The sequence below is a fragment of the Urocampus carinirostris genome, chromosome 1, assembly GCF_059441175.1.
Source record: "Urocampus carinirostris isolate Australia breed hairy pipefish chromosome 1, RoL_Ucar_1.0, whole genome shotgun sequence".
NCBI lineage: Eukaryota > Metazoa > Chordata > Actinopteri > Syngnathiformes > Syngnathidae > Urocampus > Urocampus carinirostris.
The window spans coordinates 40859141-40881238 of NC_142349.1; the positions used below are offsets into that span (position 1 = coordinate 40859141).

At 40.3% G+C, this 22098-nt stretch overlaps 1 protein-coding gene across 2 annotated transcripts; it reads left to right on the forward strand.

Moving 5' to 3' along the window:
- Positions 1 to 415: 415 nt before the first annotated feature.
- On the forward strand, positions 416 to 21861 carry srebf1 (sterol regulatory element binding transcription factor 1). Of its 2 annotated transcripts, none has more exons than XM_088339143.1 (19): positions 416 to 914; positions 3916 to 4455; positions 5881 to 6056; positions 7211 to 7345; positions 7538 to 7756; positions 9295 to 9409; positions 9586 to 9743; positions 11441 to 11651; positions 12074 to 12258; positions 12340 to 12601; positions 12730 to 12896; positions 13113 to 13281; positions 13517 to 13625; positions 14174 to 14283; positions 17962 to 18094; positions 18175 to 18340; positions 19243 to 19452; positions 19904 to 20015; positions 20772 to 21861. In XM_088339143.1, exons 1-19 carry the CDS (start codon positions 812 to 814, stop codon positions 20990 to 20992), a joined length of 3501 nt encoding a protein of 1166 aa, XP_088195269.1. In that variant the 5' UTR covers positions 416 to 811; the 3' UTR covers positions 20993 to 21861. The 2 variants fall into 2 exon arrangements, with proteins under 2 accessions (XP_088195269.1, XP_088195270.1); XM_088339144.1 differs by lacking the exon at positions 416 to 914 and adding an exon at positions 2516 to 2660.
- The last annotated feature ends 237 nt before the right edge of the window (positions 21862 to 22098 follow it).

Sequence of the window (22098 nt, forward strand, 5' to 3'; positions counted from 1 at the left end):
AGCAAGTTTGTATTTTTTAATAGCTAATTGATTGTAAAATAAAAAAGGGCAACGTAAATCAAATGCCTTTTACGTGTTTATAAAAAGTTATTTCCTTGCGGGTCTTTTAACTGCGAAACACATGATGTAATCGAAGACTCACACTTGTGACGTCATATCGCACCACTGCGCTCCTGCGCGTTCTATTGGTCAATTTTGCTGGTTCTACAGGCGGGGTCGGAAATGCAGGTCAAGCGAACTTGATGTTTGTTTCTAAGCTCTCGTTGCAGACTACCTCCCTATTGGCTTTCAGGAGACAAACCCACATCGTACCCGCCTATGCAATACAATTTGATTAAAGTAAACCGGTGCTTAGAGAATGAATTGACATGGTTCGAATAATTAATACACTTTTTTATTTGGTGGCATTGACTCACTGCTTGTAATGCAGTCGTATGTTTTATCACAGAAATTCACGAAATAATCCAAAACACAATACATTCATAGTGAATGCGGAAGTGATTTGATTTCTCTTATCTACGATTGGTTGGATTTGTTGTCACTTATTGTAGAGCAAGGCAGTCTTTTTTGGCTACACGCGCTGTATGTAGTGTGTAGTGAATGGGCATCAGTGTTTGGTTTGACAAGTTTCCCTTAGCAGTCATGGGATTAGCACTGGTGAGTTAGTTGACAGAGCGGCAAAAAACAAGTCTTTCACTGCGTTTGTGGTGTACATTAACAAATGTAGCCACTCGAGAAGCTGGCGTGGGGAGTTTTTATCCTAATATCGTTTGTTTTCACACTGGACTATTTTAAAAAGAAAGTGGCAGAGATGAATTTATCGTTTGACGATCCTTCATTGGATACTCTGGAGCCGACCTTGTCGCTAAATGACCCGAGCGAGATTGACACGGCCCTTTTGAACGACATTGATGGTAAGCATATTTTATTCTGAACATATAAACATACGCCATGTTTGAGTTTCCTTTGTCACTTTACGCTTTGCGTGAGAAGGCTTTGAAGTTCTTCTCTTTTATAAACGTTTGAAAAGAAACGGAGCGTTTACGTTGTTATTGTTTGTCGCAACACCCTGCATGGGTTGGATAGGCGTACTATTTGCGTTTTGTGGTGGATTGCGGTGAAAGAGTAACCGGGGCTTGCTCCTTAATATCATTTATGGTTGTTCATTTGAAATGCAATTTATAACAAGTGATTTAAAAAGTGAAGGTGACTAAAATAGCAAATGCTAACTTGCTTGTGACGGCGCCCCGCCCCCAGCGAATATCCTCAGACAGGGGTTACTCTCGTTCGTATCCTTCTAGCTGGTTCAGTGAGCCTCATTTGACCGAAATTGCACAGAAGTCTTGCTAAATATCTATTAGAAAAAAAAAGTCACGGGATGTTTTGTTATTATTTGTCCATCTTGCTGTGCGGGTGCTGCTTTGTACAGTTGCTTCTCCGCAAATACAGTTCACCACGTTTTTAACTCTTTGTGTATTCCATCCATTTCCTGTGCCGTTTATCCTCACCAGGGTCGCGGGAGCCCATCCAAGCCATAGTCGTTCAGTGGGCAGGGGAAACAAACTGGTTGCCAGCCAGTTGCAGGCCACACAGACAACGCACTCGCCCATACACACCTAGGGTCAATTTGTGCCGGCCAAATAACCTGGCATGCATGTTTTGGGAGTGTGGGAGGAAACTCATGCAGGCACGGGGGAACATGCAAACTCCCCACGGGGAGGCTGCGGGACCTGGAATTGAACCCCGGAACTCCGCACCGTTGGGCTGCGCGCTATCCACCCAGTCGCCGTGCCGCCTACTCTTCAATATTAATTTCCTAAATTATACATTGTGTTTTTTTTTTATATCGTGTTCTTTTATATTGTTCACGGTAGACGTTTAAGACGATATTTTCTCCTCTACTGTCAAGTGACCGATAGTAACCTCTCTGCATTGCCTTCTTCCGTCTTGTACGAGACGCGCTGTGATTGGCTAAGAGCGATCACCTCATACAAAACACTACTTGAGTTTTCAGCACGCAAGGCGGCTTTCCCTGCACAAAAAGAAAACCCAAGTAGCAAGTTTTTTTTTAATATATTAACGGCCTTTTTTTAGTCCATAAGAATATTTTCAAGAGGTAAAAACTCCCCTTTGACATTTTAATTGGCTGTTTTTAACGAACAAAAAACTGGACTTTGTTTATTCAAATTTAAAATGATTGGTTTAGTTGGTCTAATTTGAAATTACTAGCATTTTTTTTTCAATACAATATTGTTGCTTATGGCAAAATGCATTTGCTAGTCTATGTTGTGTTAAAAATGTTTGTGCCTACAACTAATAAAGCATATTAGAATTGGCTTTATTGTCATTGATAACGACTTGGTATGCTCAATTGTTCATTTGGAAGTGACATACTAAGAACAATCATTATTGTGTAGCAGGGGTCCCCAAACGTTTTCCTTTGAGGGCCACATAACTTTTCCCTTCTCTGATGATGGGCCACGATCAGTTTGTACTAGAAAAAGTGTTGACGATTGCAGGATTGTCAGAGCACTGGACCACCAGTGGTATAGATGACTTGCAAACTTGTCAAGTTTCCAGATTTGGTCTAGATACTACCGCCTTAGCAACGATTCTCCCGCCTACCGATGTGAGAGCAACATCTACCGATTTCTAAAAAAGTAATTATTATTATTTTTTTTGTTGCCGAAATATTTATGTGAACAAAGTTTTGCCGATTAAAATATAGCCGAATTATCTATAGTCTTTATCGTCTTTTTCGCCATTCTGCACCGGAAAAAGCTTTGATCGAGACTCAGCAATCATAATCTCGAACTCCACGTGATCTCATTCCTTCGAGAGCAGCAGACGAATAAGAGTGCTACATATGACTATGTTAAAGAACACCAGAAAATTTGGAATAATCAAACATTGTAATAATCACATGTAAACATGAAATAACAATAAAGTAGATTGAAAAACGAATTTTATTGTTGTCTTTTCAAATAATAATAATAATGATAATAATAATCCCGTCGAAAAAAAAATCTCCCGATTTCCCATTTCTGAAACTTAACATGTATGGACTTGCAAAAAGGCCGCCAATTTTATCTCATCACACTATTTCCAGTCACAGTACCAGAGAAGAATGTTAATTAGATTGTTCACTATGTTTTGTGTACTGTTACCCAATTCTAAATCTATTTCACCCTGGTAATCCTGGAAGGGGGATTACCACTTGTGAGGCCCCTTGTAAAGGTTTCTTTTTTCCTCATGCTGAGATTTTGAGTTTTTCCTTGCCTGCATGTTGGTTTAAGATCATTCAGTGGTGTAATTGTAAACCTTTGCAGTCCTTTGAGACATCTTGTGATTAACGGCTATACAAATTAATATGACTTGTAAGTTTCACGTGTTACAAAGACAATAAATTCTATTCTATTTTTCTGCTCTGTTCTAAGCATTGTTGGTGACTAATTTATTGTTAATGTAATGTGTGAAATGCACAACCAAACTCACATTCATCTCTGGTACTGTGACTTAAGATAGTGTGCTTTATGAAACAAAAGCCAGTGCTTTTTGAATGCCATTTATGTCAGTGGTACTCCAGTGGTAAGAGTTTGGTCTCAACCCCACAACCTAGTTTCGAATCCCGTTACAACCAAAAACGGGCACCCAGACTTTAGTTTATTGTAGTGTTCTGTAGGAGAAGGCATCAAAATGCTCTCTGGTATTAGTCAGCAGGCTGGACCAAACGTGGAGGTCGGCAGTATCCAGCCGACCGGCCATACTTCACCATTGGTGTAGAGCTAACAAAATTGCAGTTTCAAACAAATAAATTATATTTATCTGATTACTTGGCAATGCTAATTTAAAATGCAATATAGTGCTATCATAGTCTTTGAACATTTTGATTCTAATGATGTTTATAATTTTCAGATATGCTCAAGCTCATCAGCAACCAGGAAGGAGAACTTGCAAGCTTCTTTGATAATTCTCCTTACACAGAACCCTATCTCCCTCAAACGTCATCTGCCCCCCTGCCCATCACAACTACACCTCCCTCCAGTTCTTCCTCCTCCACTATCCTTAGCAGCAGTCCCCACCTGGATGCACTCCTTGGTCCTCCCATCACCCGCAGCTCATCCACCCCGGACAAGACTTTCCAACCTACCACGTTTCAGCAGTCCCCACTCGCTCAGGTGTCCAATCCTGCCACGCGACAGCAGCCGGCGTCCCCCCTGCAAACTATCAATGTCAGAACGTCCAATGTGGAACCAGCGCAACCCATTCAAGGCCAGATCGCACCTGCGCCAGGCGCATCTCCTCATGGTTCATCGGTTCCAAATCCCACTTTTAGCAGTTCACCCCCAAAACCCTTCACTTCCCCATCTCCATCACAAACTCCACCACAGAATTCGGGCCAGATACAAATGCAGATTCAGACCCAGACTCCGAATAGAAGTCAGAACTATATAAGTAAGTCATTTTGGTAGTTTATCTGACTCATCACACTTTGAGGTTTCCTTGCCTAGATCTATATTACTGTCTTATAAAACCTAGCGTAATCAGTAGGATAGTTAAAATGACCACGTGACTCAAAAAAAAAAACCCTCATAACTAAAAATTTGCAACCTATCACTACAAATAATGCAGATTTAAAGACGGTGTAAGAAGTTCTTAATACTTAGCTGTCAACCTCAGCCAATTGCAAATTGCGATACGCCTTATTAAGTGATGATAAACCTTACAAACGCAATGTGGCACGTGTTTACTCAAAGCAAGAACAGACTATGAACAATAAAAACATATCATTTGTGTAAACAATTTATATTTATCAAACAACTCAATTATTTCAGTATCTTTTTTAGTTCCATTCCCACTTGCAGTAAATTTAGTGTATCTTATTATAGGAGAACATTTGCTATTGCACTGCGACAATATTAGCAAACTGCAATGACGTCGTCTTATAAGAGTGACCAATATGATCTGGATTAGTGCTGAAATGGGTAAGACTAGATTAGTCTAAATTGGATTGATTTTAAATGTTTAAAAATGTATAAAATATGGGGAAAACGTATAATTTAACAGGTATGTTAATATCTTTTCCTAAAAGCACACTCAAGTATAATTCACAGAAAAACTTAAAATTTGTCCAAGCTATATGTGTAAGTTACTATTTTGCTCAATTTTTTTTTAATTTCAATCTCACCTTTTACCTGTTATTAAATATTTGTATTGCATTGCAAGCTGCAGCGTGTCCTACTCAACTTATAAAAATGACAAAAGCTATCAGCATTCAAAGTTGTACAGTTTCCATTTATGATAGCACTCAGGATAAAAAACAAAACAAATTTAATCTATATAGTATATACTTATTTGTGGTCATGGAATATGTAACCTTTAATTGAACCTCAAGACTTTTTTGGAAACTTGTGCATGGGGCAAGCTTCTACCTTTTATGTTTTTGGTTCATGTTTCGTACTCTGTGCTATTTTTTTAAAAAGACTTCAATATCAGAAGCCAGTTTATGGCCGCCTCTTTGAAGATTTGTTGGTGCTATATTGGAAAGGGAAAAAAACTGTTATATAAGATGGATAAGACATCTTTATAGAAAGCATTGTAGCAGTTTAGAAGAAGAAAATAATTATACAGATACACTTTTTCTTTGTGGGGTTTTTCAATCGAGACTTGAGAATTTTGAATTAATTATTGAGGAAGGAAAAATCCTGATTGCTGTTATTTCTTTAGTGTATAATGAAAGCAAAACAAAGGGGACTACTTAATGCTGCTATCATTTCCTTACAATTAGTTAACCCATGTCTCTACTGATTTGTAACCAGTAAGGTGCAACCATCTGTTGTGATATGCTTGCTGATTGTGGCACACCTTCCACACTTTCAGCCAGCAGCTTGTGCAACTTGACTCAACCCAACACCACTTTGCCCTCAACACCGCCCAACGTTCAACCTGTGGCCATTCAGACTACACTCCAAGGGTTGACCGTCGCCCCTTCTTTAGTACCAGCATCAGGAAGTCCACCGGCTCCGACGCTCACTTCTCATGTGCAACAAGTACCTGTAAGTGTGCAAGACATTCAAATAGACCAGCCATGTCAAACATACAGCCGGCAGGCCGGACCTGGCCCGTTGGATGATTTAATCCAGCTCGCCATATACTTCTCAGTCTGTCTAAAAGAATTGAGCCTCTAGATCGTTTCTATCAAAATTCCTGATTTTTAAAAATCAATTCAAAACAAATGCTCTCTGGTCTCTAGAAGGCAGTAAATGTGTAAATGAGCTGATTTCCTGCATGCCGACTGTACGAGTTAGTACCAGGAAATAGACATTTGCAACGTCCTAAGAATATGGCGCGGACTTTAAAGCCTAGCCCCATGTAGAAGGAGCGAGGAAAGTGTTGGATACCCGGTGACTGAAATTAGGTTCTTAGGGCAGCCGAACCTCGATTACCAAAGAACAAAAGGCTCAGGAATAAGCTGGGACATGGTTGCTATCAGGGTCAGGGAAGAGATGGGTAGACCCAGGTTAAGGCGACTTTCAAGCCGTCACTGAGAGGACGAGCAAACTGGACGAAGCTGGAAATACCGCCTTTTGACAAGCCAACGCTCCAAGCCCTCACGACGACCAGGCAGCACTGGTGCCGGGAAAACGCTAGCCCGATCATTTAGCTCCGGGCCACAGATGACTGGAATGCGGGGAGTATCTTCTCAGCTTTAGTAGGCCCAGCCTAGTAGATTGATCTGATGTCGTTAATCTTACTGCCCATGTTCTGCTAAAACCTTTATTTTGTTTGTCTTTTTTATTTATTTTTAAAGTAGTACAACAATTAAGACATATGTTATATTTTTTTCATAGGTGTGGAACCAGTTTTTATAGCATGATGAGTTGGTTCGGGTGTAAAACTGTATTAACTCAGCTGTTTCAATAAATCAATAAACTAATTCAATGCCCCCATTATTAGTGAATAAATGTGTTGTGTTTAGAAAATATCCCTTGTCATCCATGATTATAATATGTAGGGTAGGTAACTAATGTAGGCTGAATGATAAAGCGTACTACTGAAAACATGGCAAAGTCTTGACAAGTTGACATTTCTTACTGACCCGGCCCACCTGAAAACAAAGTCTGGATTCAGCCCCAGAGCCAACCTTGAGTTTGACATCCCTGAATTACATAGTACTTATTAGGATAAAATGTTTTGATGTGTCTGTTAGGTGATACTGCAAACCCAGTTCATCAAAGCTGAGCCTCTGCTGTTGACCACGCTCAAACATGACCCCTGCATGGTCACTACAGTGGCCTCTTCGTCTCTTTCCACAACCACAGCAGTTCAAAGCACCTCACTACAGGTAAACAAATTCACAGCTTGTATTGATCTATGGCACATAGTAAGGTTGCAAGGTGAACTTATAGTAGAGAACTGCCGCAATACTTCACACGTTTTGCACTAAATTATTGATTTAAAACATGTAAATGTTTGAAACCTGCATAATAATCTTGAATGTGGGTGTCACAGATATTAAATAAATGCTTGTTTCAAGGCATTTTTAGGCGGGGGCACAATTCTGACTTCAGCGCCTGTCATGGTGGATACGGATAAGCTGCCAATTAACCGCATCGTCAACAGTGGCAAGTCGGGTGGCTTCCCCGCCAAGGGAGAAAAACGCACAGCTCACAATGAAATTGAGAAGCGCTACCGCTTGTCTATCAATGGCAGAATCCAGGAGCTCAAAGACTTGGTGGCAGGAACGGAGGCCAAAGTAAGAAATCTTATTCTTATCTTTTAGACTTTATTAGACTTTAAAGCTACAATTTTGAATATACAAAGTGTTTAAAAAAGCACATCCTTTAAAAATGAATAATATTATAATAAATAAATGTATTTCCCTTTACTAACAAATGGACAGATAATTTGTAGATAAAAGGAAATGGTAATCTGCTGGAGACTGATATGTTAAAGTGTGTATGGCAGGAGCTGGATTACAGACTTAACGTAAACTGTATCTCGGGCACTGCGCATATTGAACATTTGTGCAAACATAATCCACATTCTATTGAATTTCTCATTCAGATTTGGCAGAATAAATCTTATGATCGTCAACATTAATACTTGTTATATTTAATTTGCCTTAATCATATACTTACTGCCTGTGAAATGTACATTTCAAAGTATATGAAATTTGTTGAAACTCTATATTTTGACTTAAAACACCAAATTAAATGTCTTGGTTCCAGGCTATATTCAAGTGAAATGTGTGTGGGACTGCTAGAAAAAAATATGTAATTGGTTGTCTAAAGGTATTAATGGCAAATTGGTCTTCTGAAGAACTCAATGTCATGTTCAACTTATATGGGCCGACGGAATTAAGAAATGGAATGTTGCCAAATTTGCCATCACCCAAAAACAGGCCAGGATCCATGAACAGTGGAGAAAGCTATCCAAAGTTGTGTCCTCAATGGTGCCACGACCCATGCGGATAAGTGATTAGTGAACCGTGATGATGATTCATGTATTTTTGCCTGGTATTCAAATCAATGTTTGTTTTCTTACTTAATGAACGTTTTTTGAATACTAGGAGGCACTAAATATTACACACTGTTCTTTTAAAAATAAGGTATTGGTGCATCCGTAAACCAATATGTTTGGATTTTTTTTTATTTTGGGAGGGGTGAATTTATCCTGTTACTTTTGGTGGTTCGATTCCGTCTTAAAAATCACCTTAAGAGGCCAAATAGATGGACTGTGACGCTGTGTTATACAGTAGCTACGAGCTACTGATTTATGTTAACAACAATGCTTCTGTTTCTTCTTCAACATTTTTAATTTCAAAATGTGTGTGTTCATCCTAACTAGAATATAATAGTCTTTGTCATTTATATCAATATTGTGAAACATTGTATGCAATAAGTTTGAACATCGCACTCCAGGGTAAAGTAAACATGAAATAAAGACTTTAATGCGGAAAAAAAATGATAAAAGGTACAAAAAATATTAACAACATATATTTACAACGTGGTTAGAGACTGGCCTACGTTATAATAGTGCTATGTTTGTTAATGAAAAAGTATAGTGCATCGTAACATTAGTGCAATGAAAAGAAGAGCAGAAGCATTTAGCAGCAAACCCCCCCAAATAAGTCATACAGTATATAGTCACAGTTTTGTGCAATAACATTTAGCTACAACAACCAAAAGTCACATTATATTTTTACAGAATGCAATTTTGACGGAAAAAATGTTGAGGAATCTACTAATTCTCAGTTTTCTGTGCAATTTTTTTGTTTTGTTTCTGTTTTAGCTCAATAAGTCAGCCGTTTTGAGGAAAGCTATCGACGTCATCCGTTACCTGCAACAATCCAATCAGAAGCTTAAGCAGGAGAACTTGGCACTTAAAATGGCAGCCCAAAAAAACAGTATGTCGTCCTTTTGCCCTTTCTATCCGCAGTTTGTTTCAGAGTTTCTGTGCAATTTGTAACAATTTACCCATTTTTGACGAACTCTGAATATAAAGGCTAATTTAACGGATGCACTTTCCTCAGTGCAGTTGATTGTCCCTTGAACTTCTCCTTTTCTTTGAACTGTACTGTAGAGTCTCTCAAGGACCTGGTTGCCATGGAGGTGGACATTTCGGCTGATGTGAAGATGGAGCTACCAACACCACCCGCATCAGATGTGGGCTCGCCTTCTTCATTCTCGCATTGCGGCAGTGACTCAGAACCAGACAGCCCCATGGGAGAGGATAGCAAGGTTTGCTGCCACCTGGTATTCTGTTTGGTGTAGGATATTTGCATGAATCCAGACACAGACATGCACGAGAAGCAAAAAAATGGAGCAATTATCGTAATGTGATATTACAACTAGTTCTTAGTCTCAGATGCACTTTTAGCTGTTTGGTCGAACATACAAAGTCAAAGTACTAGCAGGGACTTGCTTTACCTTACATTTCACATGTAAGTGCTAACACTAACTCTGGCCTTCTGATTTCCATCAATAAGCTATACCACTTAAAAGTACATACCCAACATATGAAAGCATCTCGTGTAATAGTTACACTGCATTAAATCAGATATGATCGTAGTGTTTTAAACAATATAGTGTACTTTTTTAAAAAAAATCATATAATTCCTTAGGTGTATTAAACAGTAATCCCTTGTTTTTGTGAGTGATGCGCTCGAAAAAGGACCCGCAATAGTCAAAGTCCGCAAAGTAGAAACCCTGATCTTTTTTACAATTATTATACGGCCCTACACAGAGGATATGGTGCAAGGGATTCGATGGCGACTCTGGACACACACATGGCCCTTCCAGTGGATCTCTTTCAGCTGTGGCGCCTCAGATGGCATCTAGCAGCTGGGCTGAAGCTGGTCCGGGCCAGGTGAATCTGACTGATAAATTAAAAGAAAGCTTCATGAGGGCCTGCGGAGGGTGTTGAAGCAATTTGATTTCTGCACAAGTGTTTGAAATTTTTAAGTGAATACATTCAATGAAGCCCGTGAGTAAACAACAAAAACAGTGCATTAGGAAAAGAAGCAAAACCATGAAAAGTAAACCGGAATAAAGCAAGGGATTACAGTATTTTAGAAATTTTTTTTTTTTTTTTTTTTTTAAACTTTTTACAATATGTAGAGCTTTACCAGTATCTCAGAATTTTGCCATCCAATTCCAAACATCATAAAGACGCTGCCCTACTTATGAATAAGATAGGTACCGGACGATCGTTCGTAAGTTGAATTTGTTCGTAAGTTGCTTCAGTGCTATAGTTTGTATGGAATATATGTTTATGGTTTATATAAGTATGTTTAAGGCTTGTATAAGTAACCTGAATTATTTTGAAACTGAAAAATAAGCGTTTAATGAAATTATATAATATATGGCGTTACAAAGCACGCTGAATGACAAAGCATAGTACTGAAAAACAAAGCTACACATTAGGCGTTGAAATTCTGTGGTCTGAGACTCCTTGTAAATAAGGGCTATACAAATAAACATGACTTAACTATAAAATAAAATAAATGTCTCGCCTCTTTAAACTTTACACCAACCATATTGAACAATGAAAATGTCAAAGTTCTTAGCGTATTAGAGGTACAGTGCAGTGTGGATTCACACAAACCAGGAAGTAGAAGCCAGATTTCTTCTTTGGGGTGGATGCTGGGTGACCTCCCACAGCGCCACGCGGTGGAAAGAAGGACTACATTAATGTACTGTACTCGGGAAAAAGGTGCACCCAATACGAAATCTAACTTACAGCAATGTCCGAAAATTTTTCGACATCCTGAAAAAAATTATCGTATCCACCGTTTTTTGTAAGTAGGGTAACGTCTGTACATATAACAGTGTCCTTGTGACTGCTATGGATCTTACTTTTCTGCACTTTTGAATAGGGAAAAAAACATTTCTAATTGTTTTTCTTGCATGGTTGCTTGTCATTTTGTGTGCCTCAGCCGAACGTCTGCACACTGGACCCGTCGGCACCAGGCAGCAGCGCCGGCGGGATGCTGGACCGTTCCCGCATGGCTCTCTGTGCTTTCACCTTCATCTTCCTTTCCCTCAACCCGTTGGCCAACCTGCTCTGCTCATCTGTCAGTAGCAGCATGTCAGCCACTAATGCCCCCCATCATGCAGGAAGGAGTGTTCTGGGCTTGGACATTGCAGGTAAGAGCAGAAGAGGGACTCCTTAACTGTTACCATTAATGATTCCCCCCCATTCCCCCCGCCCCCCCCCCCCCAATATTTTCATTTTTGCCTCAATTTGTAATGTTATTAGGTGTTCCGGGTTGTTGGGTGGGGAAAAAGGATGGGATTTTATTCATTGTACACTGAATGTTTCTATACAACACTTTTAATGGCAACATTATTGACTGAAAAGTGCTTTAAAAATAAAATTTAATTTCATATCTAACCAAGGCCCAATCGCAGGCCATGAAAAGATTTGCAACCTCGGGTTTTAATGCATTAAAAGTGAGTCAATAAATTATCCTATTCCAACAGTTTTTATTCACACACTCCATAAATATGGCTCTTATGTCCCAAGGTTAGCCAGCTGGTTGCGCTATTTACTTAAATGTTCTTTGCAGCCGACTCGTTGGGATGGATGGATTGGATGCTACCAACAATCCTTGTGTGGCTGGTGAATGGCATCTTGGTTTTAGGAGTTCTGATCCGCCTTCTTGTTTATGGTGAGCCTGTAACCAGACCTCATTCTGGATCGTCTGTTTTGTTCTGGAGGCACCGGAAACAAGCCGATCTGGACTTGGCAAGAGTACGTAATGAAGAAAACGATTAAGTGGTCTGATCCTCAAAAGGGGAGAATGGCTGTTATTAATTGGGTTTTTAATCCTAGGGGGATTTTGCCCAGGCCAGTCAAAACCTATGGACTTGTCTCAAAGCTCTGGGTCGTCCCTTACCCACTTCCCAGCTCGACTTGGCCTGCGCCTCGCTGTGGTCCCTTTTCAGATTCTGTCTTCAGCGGCTCTGGGTAGGCCGCTGGTTGGCCACCAGGGCGGGAGGGCTGCGGTCAGACCGCCCTTTGCAGGAAGACGCTTGCAAGAGTAGTCGAGATGCCGCGCTGGTTTACCACCGCCTGCACCAGTTGCACATGACAGGTTAGCTACATCATGCATTGCAGCAAAAAGAAACACATTACAAATACTGTACTTATTCTCCAAGCTGATGTATGGGTGCAAGATTTTAACTTGAAGCAAACACACTGATTGTCCTGTTTTAACTTCAGGTAAGCTGAACGGTAGCCACCTGTCAGCTGTGCACATGGCTCTCAGTGCAGTCAATCTGGCAGAGTGCGCCGGCCTCTGCCTTCCTGTTGCTTCCCTGGCCGAGGTCTATGTGTCTGCTGCGCTCCGAGTAAAGGCCAGCCTGCCAAGGATGCTGCACTTTACCTCTGTGAGTGTCCTTTAATCAGCTTTCATTCATTTATCTCATGCTCATGTCAGCACTTTTTTTGCCTCACATTTTTGGTCACATTTGTTTAGCGCCACGTCTTTTACAATATAGTAGTATTTCCTGGGTGCTAATACCTGCTTCGTAACATTAATACAATGCTGGTTAATGGTTAATGTTATGCTGATCAATGCATTTTTGGGTGTGTTTTGTGTTCAGCGTGTTTTCCTGAGCAGTGCACGGCAGGCATGCCTGTCGTCCAGCGGCAGTGTGCCTCCGGCCATGCAGTGGCTCTGCCACCCTCTCGGCCACCGCTTCTTTGTGGATGGAGACTGGGCCATTCGGAGCATCCCCAAAGAGAGCATTTATAGCCAGGCGGGCAACACTGGTAGGAGGAGAAATTAAACAATAACTATTTGGTTTGTGTATTCATTGGCTTCCTCTCTTCAAATACTTCATTTTTAACTCGCGTACATTTAGCTGGCATCTTCTAAAAGTACCTATCCTAACCATTAATCAAGTATTCTGCTCATATCATGTATATCCCCGTGACATGTAAAATTTTGTGTTGACGTTTTAATGTTCCTCACTTGTATGTGATGCTATGTTGATACTCTTTCTAGTGGACCCTCTGGCTCAGGTGACTCAAGCTTTCAGAGAACACTTGTTGGAAAAGGCCCTTTACTGTGTGGCCCAGCCAAAAGGGGAGAAAAGTTCCAGTCAGGGCGAAGGGTGAGCAAAAAACCCACATGAGCTCCAGTATACAGTCAAGACTTTATGTGTATATTAAATGCTGAATGCAGCAACCAGCATGATGACGGGCATAATTCTCAATCCAAGAGCTGCATTACATATTCTGCATTTGAAAAATAATTGACGGTTTGATAGCAATATTTTATAAAGTGTATGTTAAGGATAACTTTTTATTCTTTAAATAGTGACTATATACGGTGGATGTTTGAATATTTGCAAACATTCTCTTTGTATCTCTAAGATTAATGAATTAGTTGTCAAATGTGAGGCTCCAGTGCACATATAACATGATTTGGGAAAAACACAGGAACTTTCCATTTATCTTGATAATGCTTTTCATTGACTATTCAAGCTGCATTCTACGGAAAATGCTCATCATTTTAACTTTGAACAAAATGAACACTTTAACATAAGTTTTGTACTAGTTGTTATTTCCCCATTTACCCGAAAAAAGGCACTCATACTATTGTATGTTTTACATTTCATGATTTTCTTATTATTTGACTTAATTGTTTATCTGTCCTCAGGGAGTATGCTGATGCCCTGCAGTATCTGCAGCTGCTTATTAGTGCTTCTGATGCGGCTGGGGCCACATCCCAGTCCTTTGCTATTGGCTCCAACATGGCAACTGTGACAGGTAAAGTTACAAAAACTACAATAAATACTACAATTACTTTAGTTTTTGGGCTATAAGTACTAAACCTTGTTGTGAATGCTTGAATTCTGCTAGTTTCGGTTTGCCAAGAAAGTCTGCCTTTTGATGTTGCATTTCAGCCAATGGCCTATTTTGTTGAGTTCTTCAAGTCAATGAAAAGCTACTATAATAATAATAATAATCATTTCCTTTGTATTGTCATTCTTTGTAACAATGTACACAGAACGAAATGTCGATACACCTGACCCTATAGTGCGCTATATAAAGCTTACTAGTGTAACACTAGTCACGGTCGTGAATATAATATTGTTTAACTACATTGGGTCACATCCAGTGTTGGTGACGTTCGCATGAATAACTCTTACTAAATTCATTATAAAGCTTTTTTGTTTAATCTTGCCTATCAATATTTCTTAATAGCCACATTATACCGACTACAACCGCGACACTCGTTCAATCGAAACCGAAAAGCATGGGAAGTGTGCATTCAAGTGAAGGGGAGCCAGATTCTGCAGGGGAGTCAGAAATAGGCACTACACCATTGTTGGCTACTTCCAACTGTGCGTCACTGCACGTTGGCTACATTTCAGGCAAGGGTGGTCACAAATATGCGGGGGAGAGAAAAAAAGACGGTATTTCCAAAAATGAAAAATATTCGCGACAGCCCTAACTCTCGCTCCAGTCTGTGACTGCGGACAGTGCGTAGTGTGGACAGCCTCCTGCCTCAGCGGCTCCGCCCAAGGTCACTTAACCAATCAGAACGCGTGGGGTGTGACTTGTGTCAGAGACGGAAGGCAGGAGAGGAAGAGAAAGTCTCGGCTGTTGCTCCGTGTTTTGCTTAATAATTGGCCTGTCGAATAAATGAATATGCCGATACTGACATCCATCAAATTCCCGAATATCGGTGCCAAAAATCGGCCTGCCCGATAATCAGTCGACCTCGAATCTGCAGTATTGTCCAGATCACTAACCACGTTTTAGTTAAGAAAATAGAGGATATTTCTTATTTAGACAAACAGATACCTTTTACATTAGCATTCTATTTGTCTTTCCCCTCATTCTGCGCGGTATGTTTTGTTCATCATAGTCTACTTGTTGGTTCAATTTTTCTTACCTTTCAGCTTCTATTAGGTATAGTTAACGTTTGATTTTCACATTACTGAGATGGAGTGGACTGATTTCTACCCACCCACCACTTCACTCTGTACTTCCTTACAGATAACTCATCTGGAAAAAAAAAATAATGTGAGAGAGGTAGTGGGCAGGCTGAGCTCGTAAAACTGAGTCCTCTCTGGATTGCTTCATCCGTCTTCAGGCCTGTCAAATCAGTGATCACCTTGAGAAGGGAGGGTAATGGAAAGTGTGGCAGAGAATTTAATGGCAGACTTTTCTTGGCAGTAACCCGCATTAACCCTGTGTTTAAACGAAGTACTTTGCTCTCATAACCGAGTTGTCTCTGGGCTCATCATGTTGTTAGTTTTCCGGGGGGCTTCAGAGGTCACACAAAGACAGCATATGTCTGCTGCCGCTGTTGTCGTGCATATTAAATTACACCCCGAGTAGTGAGGGACCCCATATGCTATACAGTAATCGTGTGACATCTAGTTGTGGCAGTATCTTGCGTGGGAAATAGTGTCCCTTTGTAACACTTCAGAATATTAATGCAAATAAACTATGGCTTAATTTCCACCTTCAACAGGACAACGATTGCAAGAACCAATGCTGCTCGATCAACCGAAATCTAATCGATCCTCAGATTTGACATTGTGCGATTGTGTAATCGCAAGTCACTGCATTTTTTTTTCGGATGCATAGTTCCATGTTTGGGTTTTTATCCTTCTCTTTGTTATTTGAGTGATAGTCTTTGGCCAAACAGTATTATCAAAATTGCAGTACTGGTCTGAAAAATCCGTTAATTTTTTTTCCCCAAATTCGCGCTAGCACTTACCTTCACAATTGTTGCATTCACCTCATGGGAATTGCAGTTTTGTAATTGATTCCTATGTTACATCATACCCACATTTTTAAAGCACTTTTGTAAGAAGTCACATTCGTCTCAGGGAAAAAAAAAACAAATGACAAAAATCATTAAGCGTAATTATTCATGTATAACGCACAATATGGTATAATACGCACCCCTCATTTTTGATGGAAAACCGTTATAACATTTTATGTCACTTTTTCTCTCCACAAACTAAGCATTGTAGCTAACTAACATTGACAACAATGCAACAGGATTCGAACCTGGAACACCGTGATAACCACGCTATATCTTAACCACTACACCACAAAATTTAAAAATAACACAGGAAAATGCATTATTGGATTATATCTCATCATCACACTAATACTAGTCACGGTACCACGTTGTTGGGTCATAAATAAAATAATCTATTGACACTGAATCGGAATTTGAAAGACATTAAAAATATACAATTTAAATTTTATTTTGGTATTGTGTTTTCGTTTTCAAAAAATAATTTTAATCATGATGCTCAGTATTGATCCTCTATTTACCCCATCATATTGCTTTACTGCTGTCTTGTGGCATTCATATGTGAGGACAGGATGCTGTAGTGATGGTGTCTGCAAATTTATTTTAAATTGAATTAAAGGTAGAAAAAATATTTACAACTTAGTTCTTGGAGCCTACAGTGCCATGAGTAGGTATTTGCCCCCCTTCCTGATTTCTTGTTTTTTTTTGCATATTTATCACTCACAAAGACAACCCAAGGAAATACAAAATGCAGTTTTGAAACGTTGATTCCATTTATTAAGGCATAAAAAGATTGAAACCTATCTGGCCTGTCAACAAGTAATTGGCCTACATGCGGTAGCGAAAATGGAAATAAAGCGTTTTCGATAATTGGTAGTGAGTCCTTCACAACACTGGACAAATTTTGGCCCACTATTTGCTATTTACTTTTTCACATAGTGCCAGATAGGTTTTGATTTTTTTGTGCCTTTATAATTGTAATTTACATTTCAAAACTACATTTTGTATTTTCAAGGGTTTTCTATGTGTGATATTAAAATTGGTTTGATTGGTCTGAAACCTTTGTTCGGATAAATATGCAAAATAACCAAACAAATCAGGAAAGGGGCAAGTACTTTCCACTGCACTGTAAGTTGTAATAATAGTGCAATGTTTATAAATGGAAAAGAATATTGCAACGTAACAATAGTGCAATGAAAATAAGTGCAACAAGGTATATATTTTCAAGGGAAAAAAACAATAAGTCGCAAGACATGTTTTGTGCGCTCGTTTAGGGCGGTGATGGCCCTGGGGAAGAAAACGTCTTTGAGCTTCTTTGTCCTTTGTTCTGAAGGACCTGTAGCGCCCACCAGAAGGAAATAGTCTAAAAAGGATGGGAGGTGTCTTTTATAATGTTGATGGCTCTGCTACGGTATCGCAAGCCGGCAATGTCCTGTCGACTGGTCAGAGAGTAGTCGATGATTTGAGTCTTGAGCTTGCGCCTGGTCATCCTGGAAGCGAATGACTTCTTGTGTAGCCCAATCTCAATGTTCTTTTTTTCCTCATTTTGAGGTTTTTCTTCACCCGGATGCAGGTTTCAAATCGGGGGATGTTGTACTTTTTGTGATTAAGGGCTATACAAAAAAAATGTGACTTTGACTTTAACGCTGCTTGTGTCTCATTAGGCTGCGATCCCCACTCAAAATGGTGGTCCTCAGTCGCCGTAGTGATCATCAACTGGCTCCAAGGGGACGACACGGCAGCAGAGAGGCTGTATCCAACAGTCGAGCACTTGCCTCGCACGCTTCAGAACGTAGAGTGAGTGGGCGCTTCACATATCCTTCGGCCCCATGTCGCCGCCATCACCTTTAACTCGTTACGTTCACTCACACTGTCAGGAGCCTCCTGCCCAAGGCTTGTCTCAACACCTTTCGAGCCGTGCGGGCTTTGCTGTCCAAACCAGAAAATTGCCGGTTGAGCCTGAGCCACAGTGACAAGGCCAGCGCCCTGCTCCGAGACAGCCTCAACTTGGGCCCGCACTCCCACAGCTCCAGTTTAGATAAGGTATGCGCACACACCGGCAATCACACTCACGGGCTTGCAAATTTGTTTCTCATAAAAGTTGTTGCTTATCACTCCTGAGAGGGTACTCTGCGTGTGTGCAGTTGCGTCTGTCTTATAAATGTAAAACAAGCTCAAGCACGCACACAAATGCTGGGTGAAAGATGTTCTTGCACATGGCTGTGCACTTAGGCCAAATTGCCTGTGCAAATGCTTCATAACTCACACTCCACACCACACACTCCATTTTGCACTTGCAGCAACTGGTGCATTTAAACGTTTCCGAGCATTCTTTTTTGGTCTGAGCTGTGGTGCATTGTAGTTGCATTGCATGTGTACACGTTAATTGCAATGTTCCTGCAGTGCAACACAGAACTGAGCCACAAACAGCATGACGCTCAACTTTATTTGATTTCAATTATGGTGATCACATTTTCTTCCTCATATTCAACTGAAATTTCCAATGTAGATATGTAAAAAACAACTCTTAATTCTGTTAGTTTGATGTTATATTGTTCTAATTAAATAAAATTACACCCCTATTACCAATATTTATCAACTTTTAACTCATTAACTCATAGCACTTTAAATAGAGCTAGCCAACCACAAAGATATTCTTTGCTTGCAAATTAGTTTCTACCAATTAAATTTCTTGGTTAACTCACCGTTTAAATTAATTGCATTACTCATCGTTTTTAGACTCTGGGCCAGTAGTTAAGATTATAGGATATGGAAGCTGGCCTTATTTTTTGGTATTGGTATCAGTATTTGGAAAATGCAAAGTGCCCACGCAAATGAGTTAATGGGACCTGTTTTCCTAAATTATTTGAATTCCAAAGTGCAAAATGGCCTCAATTGTTGGATGGCTGTGTCCTCTTTTGAATCAACATATATTTTGTACACAGGTGGTGCAGTTGCTGCTGTGTGACTTGCTGTTGGTGATGAGGACAAACGTGTGGCATCTTCAGCAGCAGCAAGGGGCGAGTACCGCTGTCACAGGCCCGACAGGCTCCTTGGGCGTCTACCAGGCCTCCCCACCCGAGCTGCAGGGCTTTCAGCAGGACCTTAGCTCCTTACGCAAGTTGGCACAGAGCTTCAGGCCGGCGATGCGAAGAGTATGTACACGCGTTTTTCAAATTTTCTGTAAAAGTATTTGTGTCTGGCTTTGTAGTCGTAAAATGACATCATCCGCAAGTGTTGGCATGATTATCCGGATAGATCAAAGGATACATTTATACTATATGATACCTCATTTTCATCTGACAAAAGTCTAAGCAGCCTAGAGCCACATTCTTCAAAAACCTGACAGCCTCGTACGAGTCAAACTGACCTGAAAGGGTTATCAAGTTAGTCTCATATTCTTATAATGATACGGTCACATCATGTTTGTGGAGTCACTGTGTTAAAAGTGTCATGATTAGCCGAGCTGTCGCCTCTCATGCGTCCACGCTCTTACACACGCCGCTAAGGCCTTTGTGTCTGGCAACACTGTCTGCAACGCTGAAAATTTAGTGTGAGTCATCTTCCTTCACTTTTCATGCATCTGCTTCTTTATTCTGTGTCCAGTTGTTCCTTCATGAAGCCACGGCCAGGCTGATGGCAGGGGCCAGTCCCACGCGCACTCATCAGCTCCTGGATCGCTCACTGCGACGCAGAGCGACGTCTGGAACAAAGACAGGTGGGTTCGATTGGGCATAATCTTTTTGCCTGACTTCAAAAAGAGGAATATTTTTTGTTTCCCAGGTTAGTCCTTTTTAGTCTATAGATGAACACATATTTTAAATTGTTTAAACGTGGTTGTACTTGTCCAGAGGTGAAGAGAATGTTATAAGTTGAGCACTCATAAGTGAGAACCTACAAAATGGAATCAAATTAATCATCCATCCATCCACTCACTTACCCTCACTAGTGTTGCTGAGTTTCTGGAGTCCATCTCAGCTGTCTCTGTTTAGGGGACACCTTGAACTGGTTACCGGCCATTCGCAGGGCACACAGAGACAAATAATTCACTCATTTTGGACCCGCCGATAGACCTGAAATGCATGTTTTTGGGATTTGGGAGTAAACCAGAGTGACTCATGAAACCCACTCTGGCACGGGGAGAACAGACAAACATATATAATATACCGAGATAACTCAAGTACTTGAAAAACCCGCAGAGGTTTGGTTGGTGACATTTATCGTGTGTATAATTATAATTGGTAATATCTAAGCATTTTTAGCTAATTCTATTCCAAAATCTTTAACAACCACGTTTACTCCCAAATTAATGTTTCCTAAAAACATGTCAGTTTGTTGTTGTGAGGACATCTACAAATGGACCACTTTAATCATGTTATTGATGCCAAATGCCTGATGTTTGTTTTTGAATTTTCTGGACTGTTCTTCAAAAAGCCAACTATGTAACCGCTTATCTGTTTTTTTTGTCTAATAGAGGAGTGCGAGACGCGACCGGGCCGGCGTGAACAGGCAGAGGCAGTGATGCTGGCGTGCCACTACCTCCCGCCGTCGTTCCTGTCGGCCCCAGGCCAGCGGGTAAGCATGCTGGCTGACGCCGCTCGCACTTTGGAGAAGCTTGGGGACAAGCGCACACTTCATGACTGCCAGCAAATGATCATTAAGCTTGGCAGCGGAACCACCGTCGCCAACAGCTAGGAGAGTCCACCCAACCCCTGCCCGACCATGAGATGTTTATAGAAAAACAGAACGCAAAGATCTCTTCCTTGTATTCCCCATCTACACACTTGATGAGGTCATAGCATTTATGGATTATGAGCAAAAAGTGGGAACCGATTCTCTCCTGCCCTATCTCATCTTCCTCACTTTCCTTTTGCGAGTCCAGTGCTGTGGCACAGTTTGACCTCAGAGAGGCGCCATCACATCCTCATTGTGATGACAAGCATTAGGGACTTCATGGGAGGGAAACTATATGGTCAAGGTGCACAGTGCCCAGCAGCTTGATTGAGTGATATCAAAGAGGACAAGCTAATGACTCTTGAGTAATTCATTATTTTTCATTAGGGTTTTTGTTGTTTTGATGTGTACATATAATATTAATAATGTATTTATAATCTGAATGGATTTTGGTTCAGCAGTATTTTTCATAATTGGAATTCCTCCTGTATAAAATGATTGTCAAGTCATTAAGGGGACATTTTTTTGTGCATGACTCACAAAGATGTCAGCATTTCACTGTGTAATTTGTAGAACACAAAAGATGATGCTTAGTTTTGCAGATACAAAAAAATGTTTTTCATCCAAACAGGACTTTCAACTGGAGTGCGATGGTTTATTTTAAGGTGAAATGGTTTCAGGACCATTGATGCTTCTTAGAACGGTTGAAAAACAAAAAAAACAGTTTTGGTATTGTGTTTTAATTGCACAACTGTGAGTATGGTTGCCAGAGGCGGCACACGCCATTAGGCGGCACACGCCATTAGGCATAAATGACACTGTTAATATTTTGGGTCTTTGCATAGTTTCCTCTGCTGCATGTCTGTCAACATTAAAACAATTTTTAGAAAGCTTTTCTTGTGTTTCTTATGTAATACGTTTTCAATACTCTATTCGGAGCATTAAAGTAGGGACCTGCAACATATGAGTAATGCTTATTGGCGTTAAGACTTTTCCCTCTCTTATCGGTCTATATAGATAAAAAATGTGACCATGTAATCCTTTGCTGTTATATTATTGAACCACAAAAACAATCCTTGTAACCCTATTTACATCACAATTTTGACAACGATCCTTGGGTAAGTGCT

Excerpts from the sequence above, each read along its gene's own strand:
- srebf1 (XM_088339143.1), top strand. The coding sequence starts at position 812 with ATGAATTTATCGTTTGACGATCCTTCATTGGATACTCTGGAGCCGACC. Across the intron at positions 7,346-7,537 it reads TTCAAAGCACCTCACTACAG|GCATTTTTAGGCGGGGGCAC; the intron begins GTAAACAAATTC and ends GCTTGTTTCAAG. Across the intron at positions 12,602-12,729 it reads GCACCAGTTGCACATGACAG|GTAAGCTGAACGGTAGCCAC; the intron begins GTTAGCTACATC and ends TTTTAACTTCAG.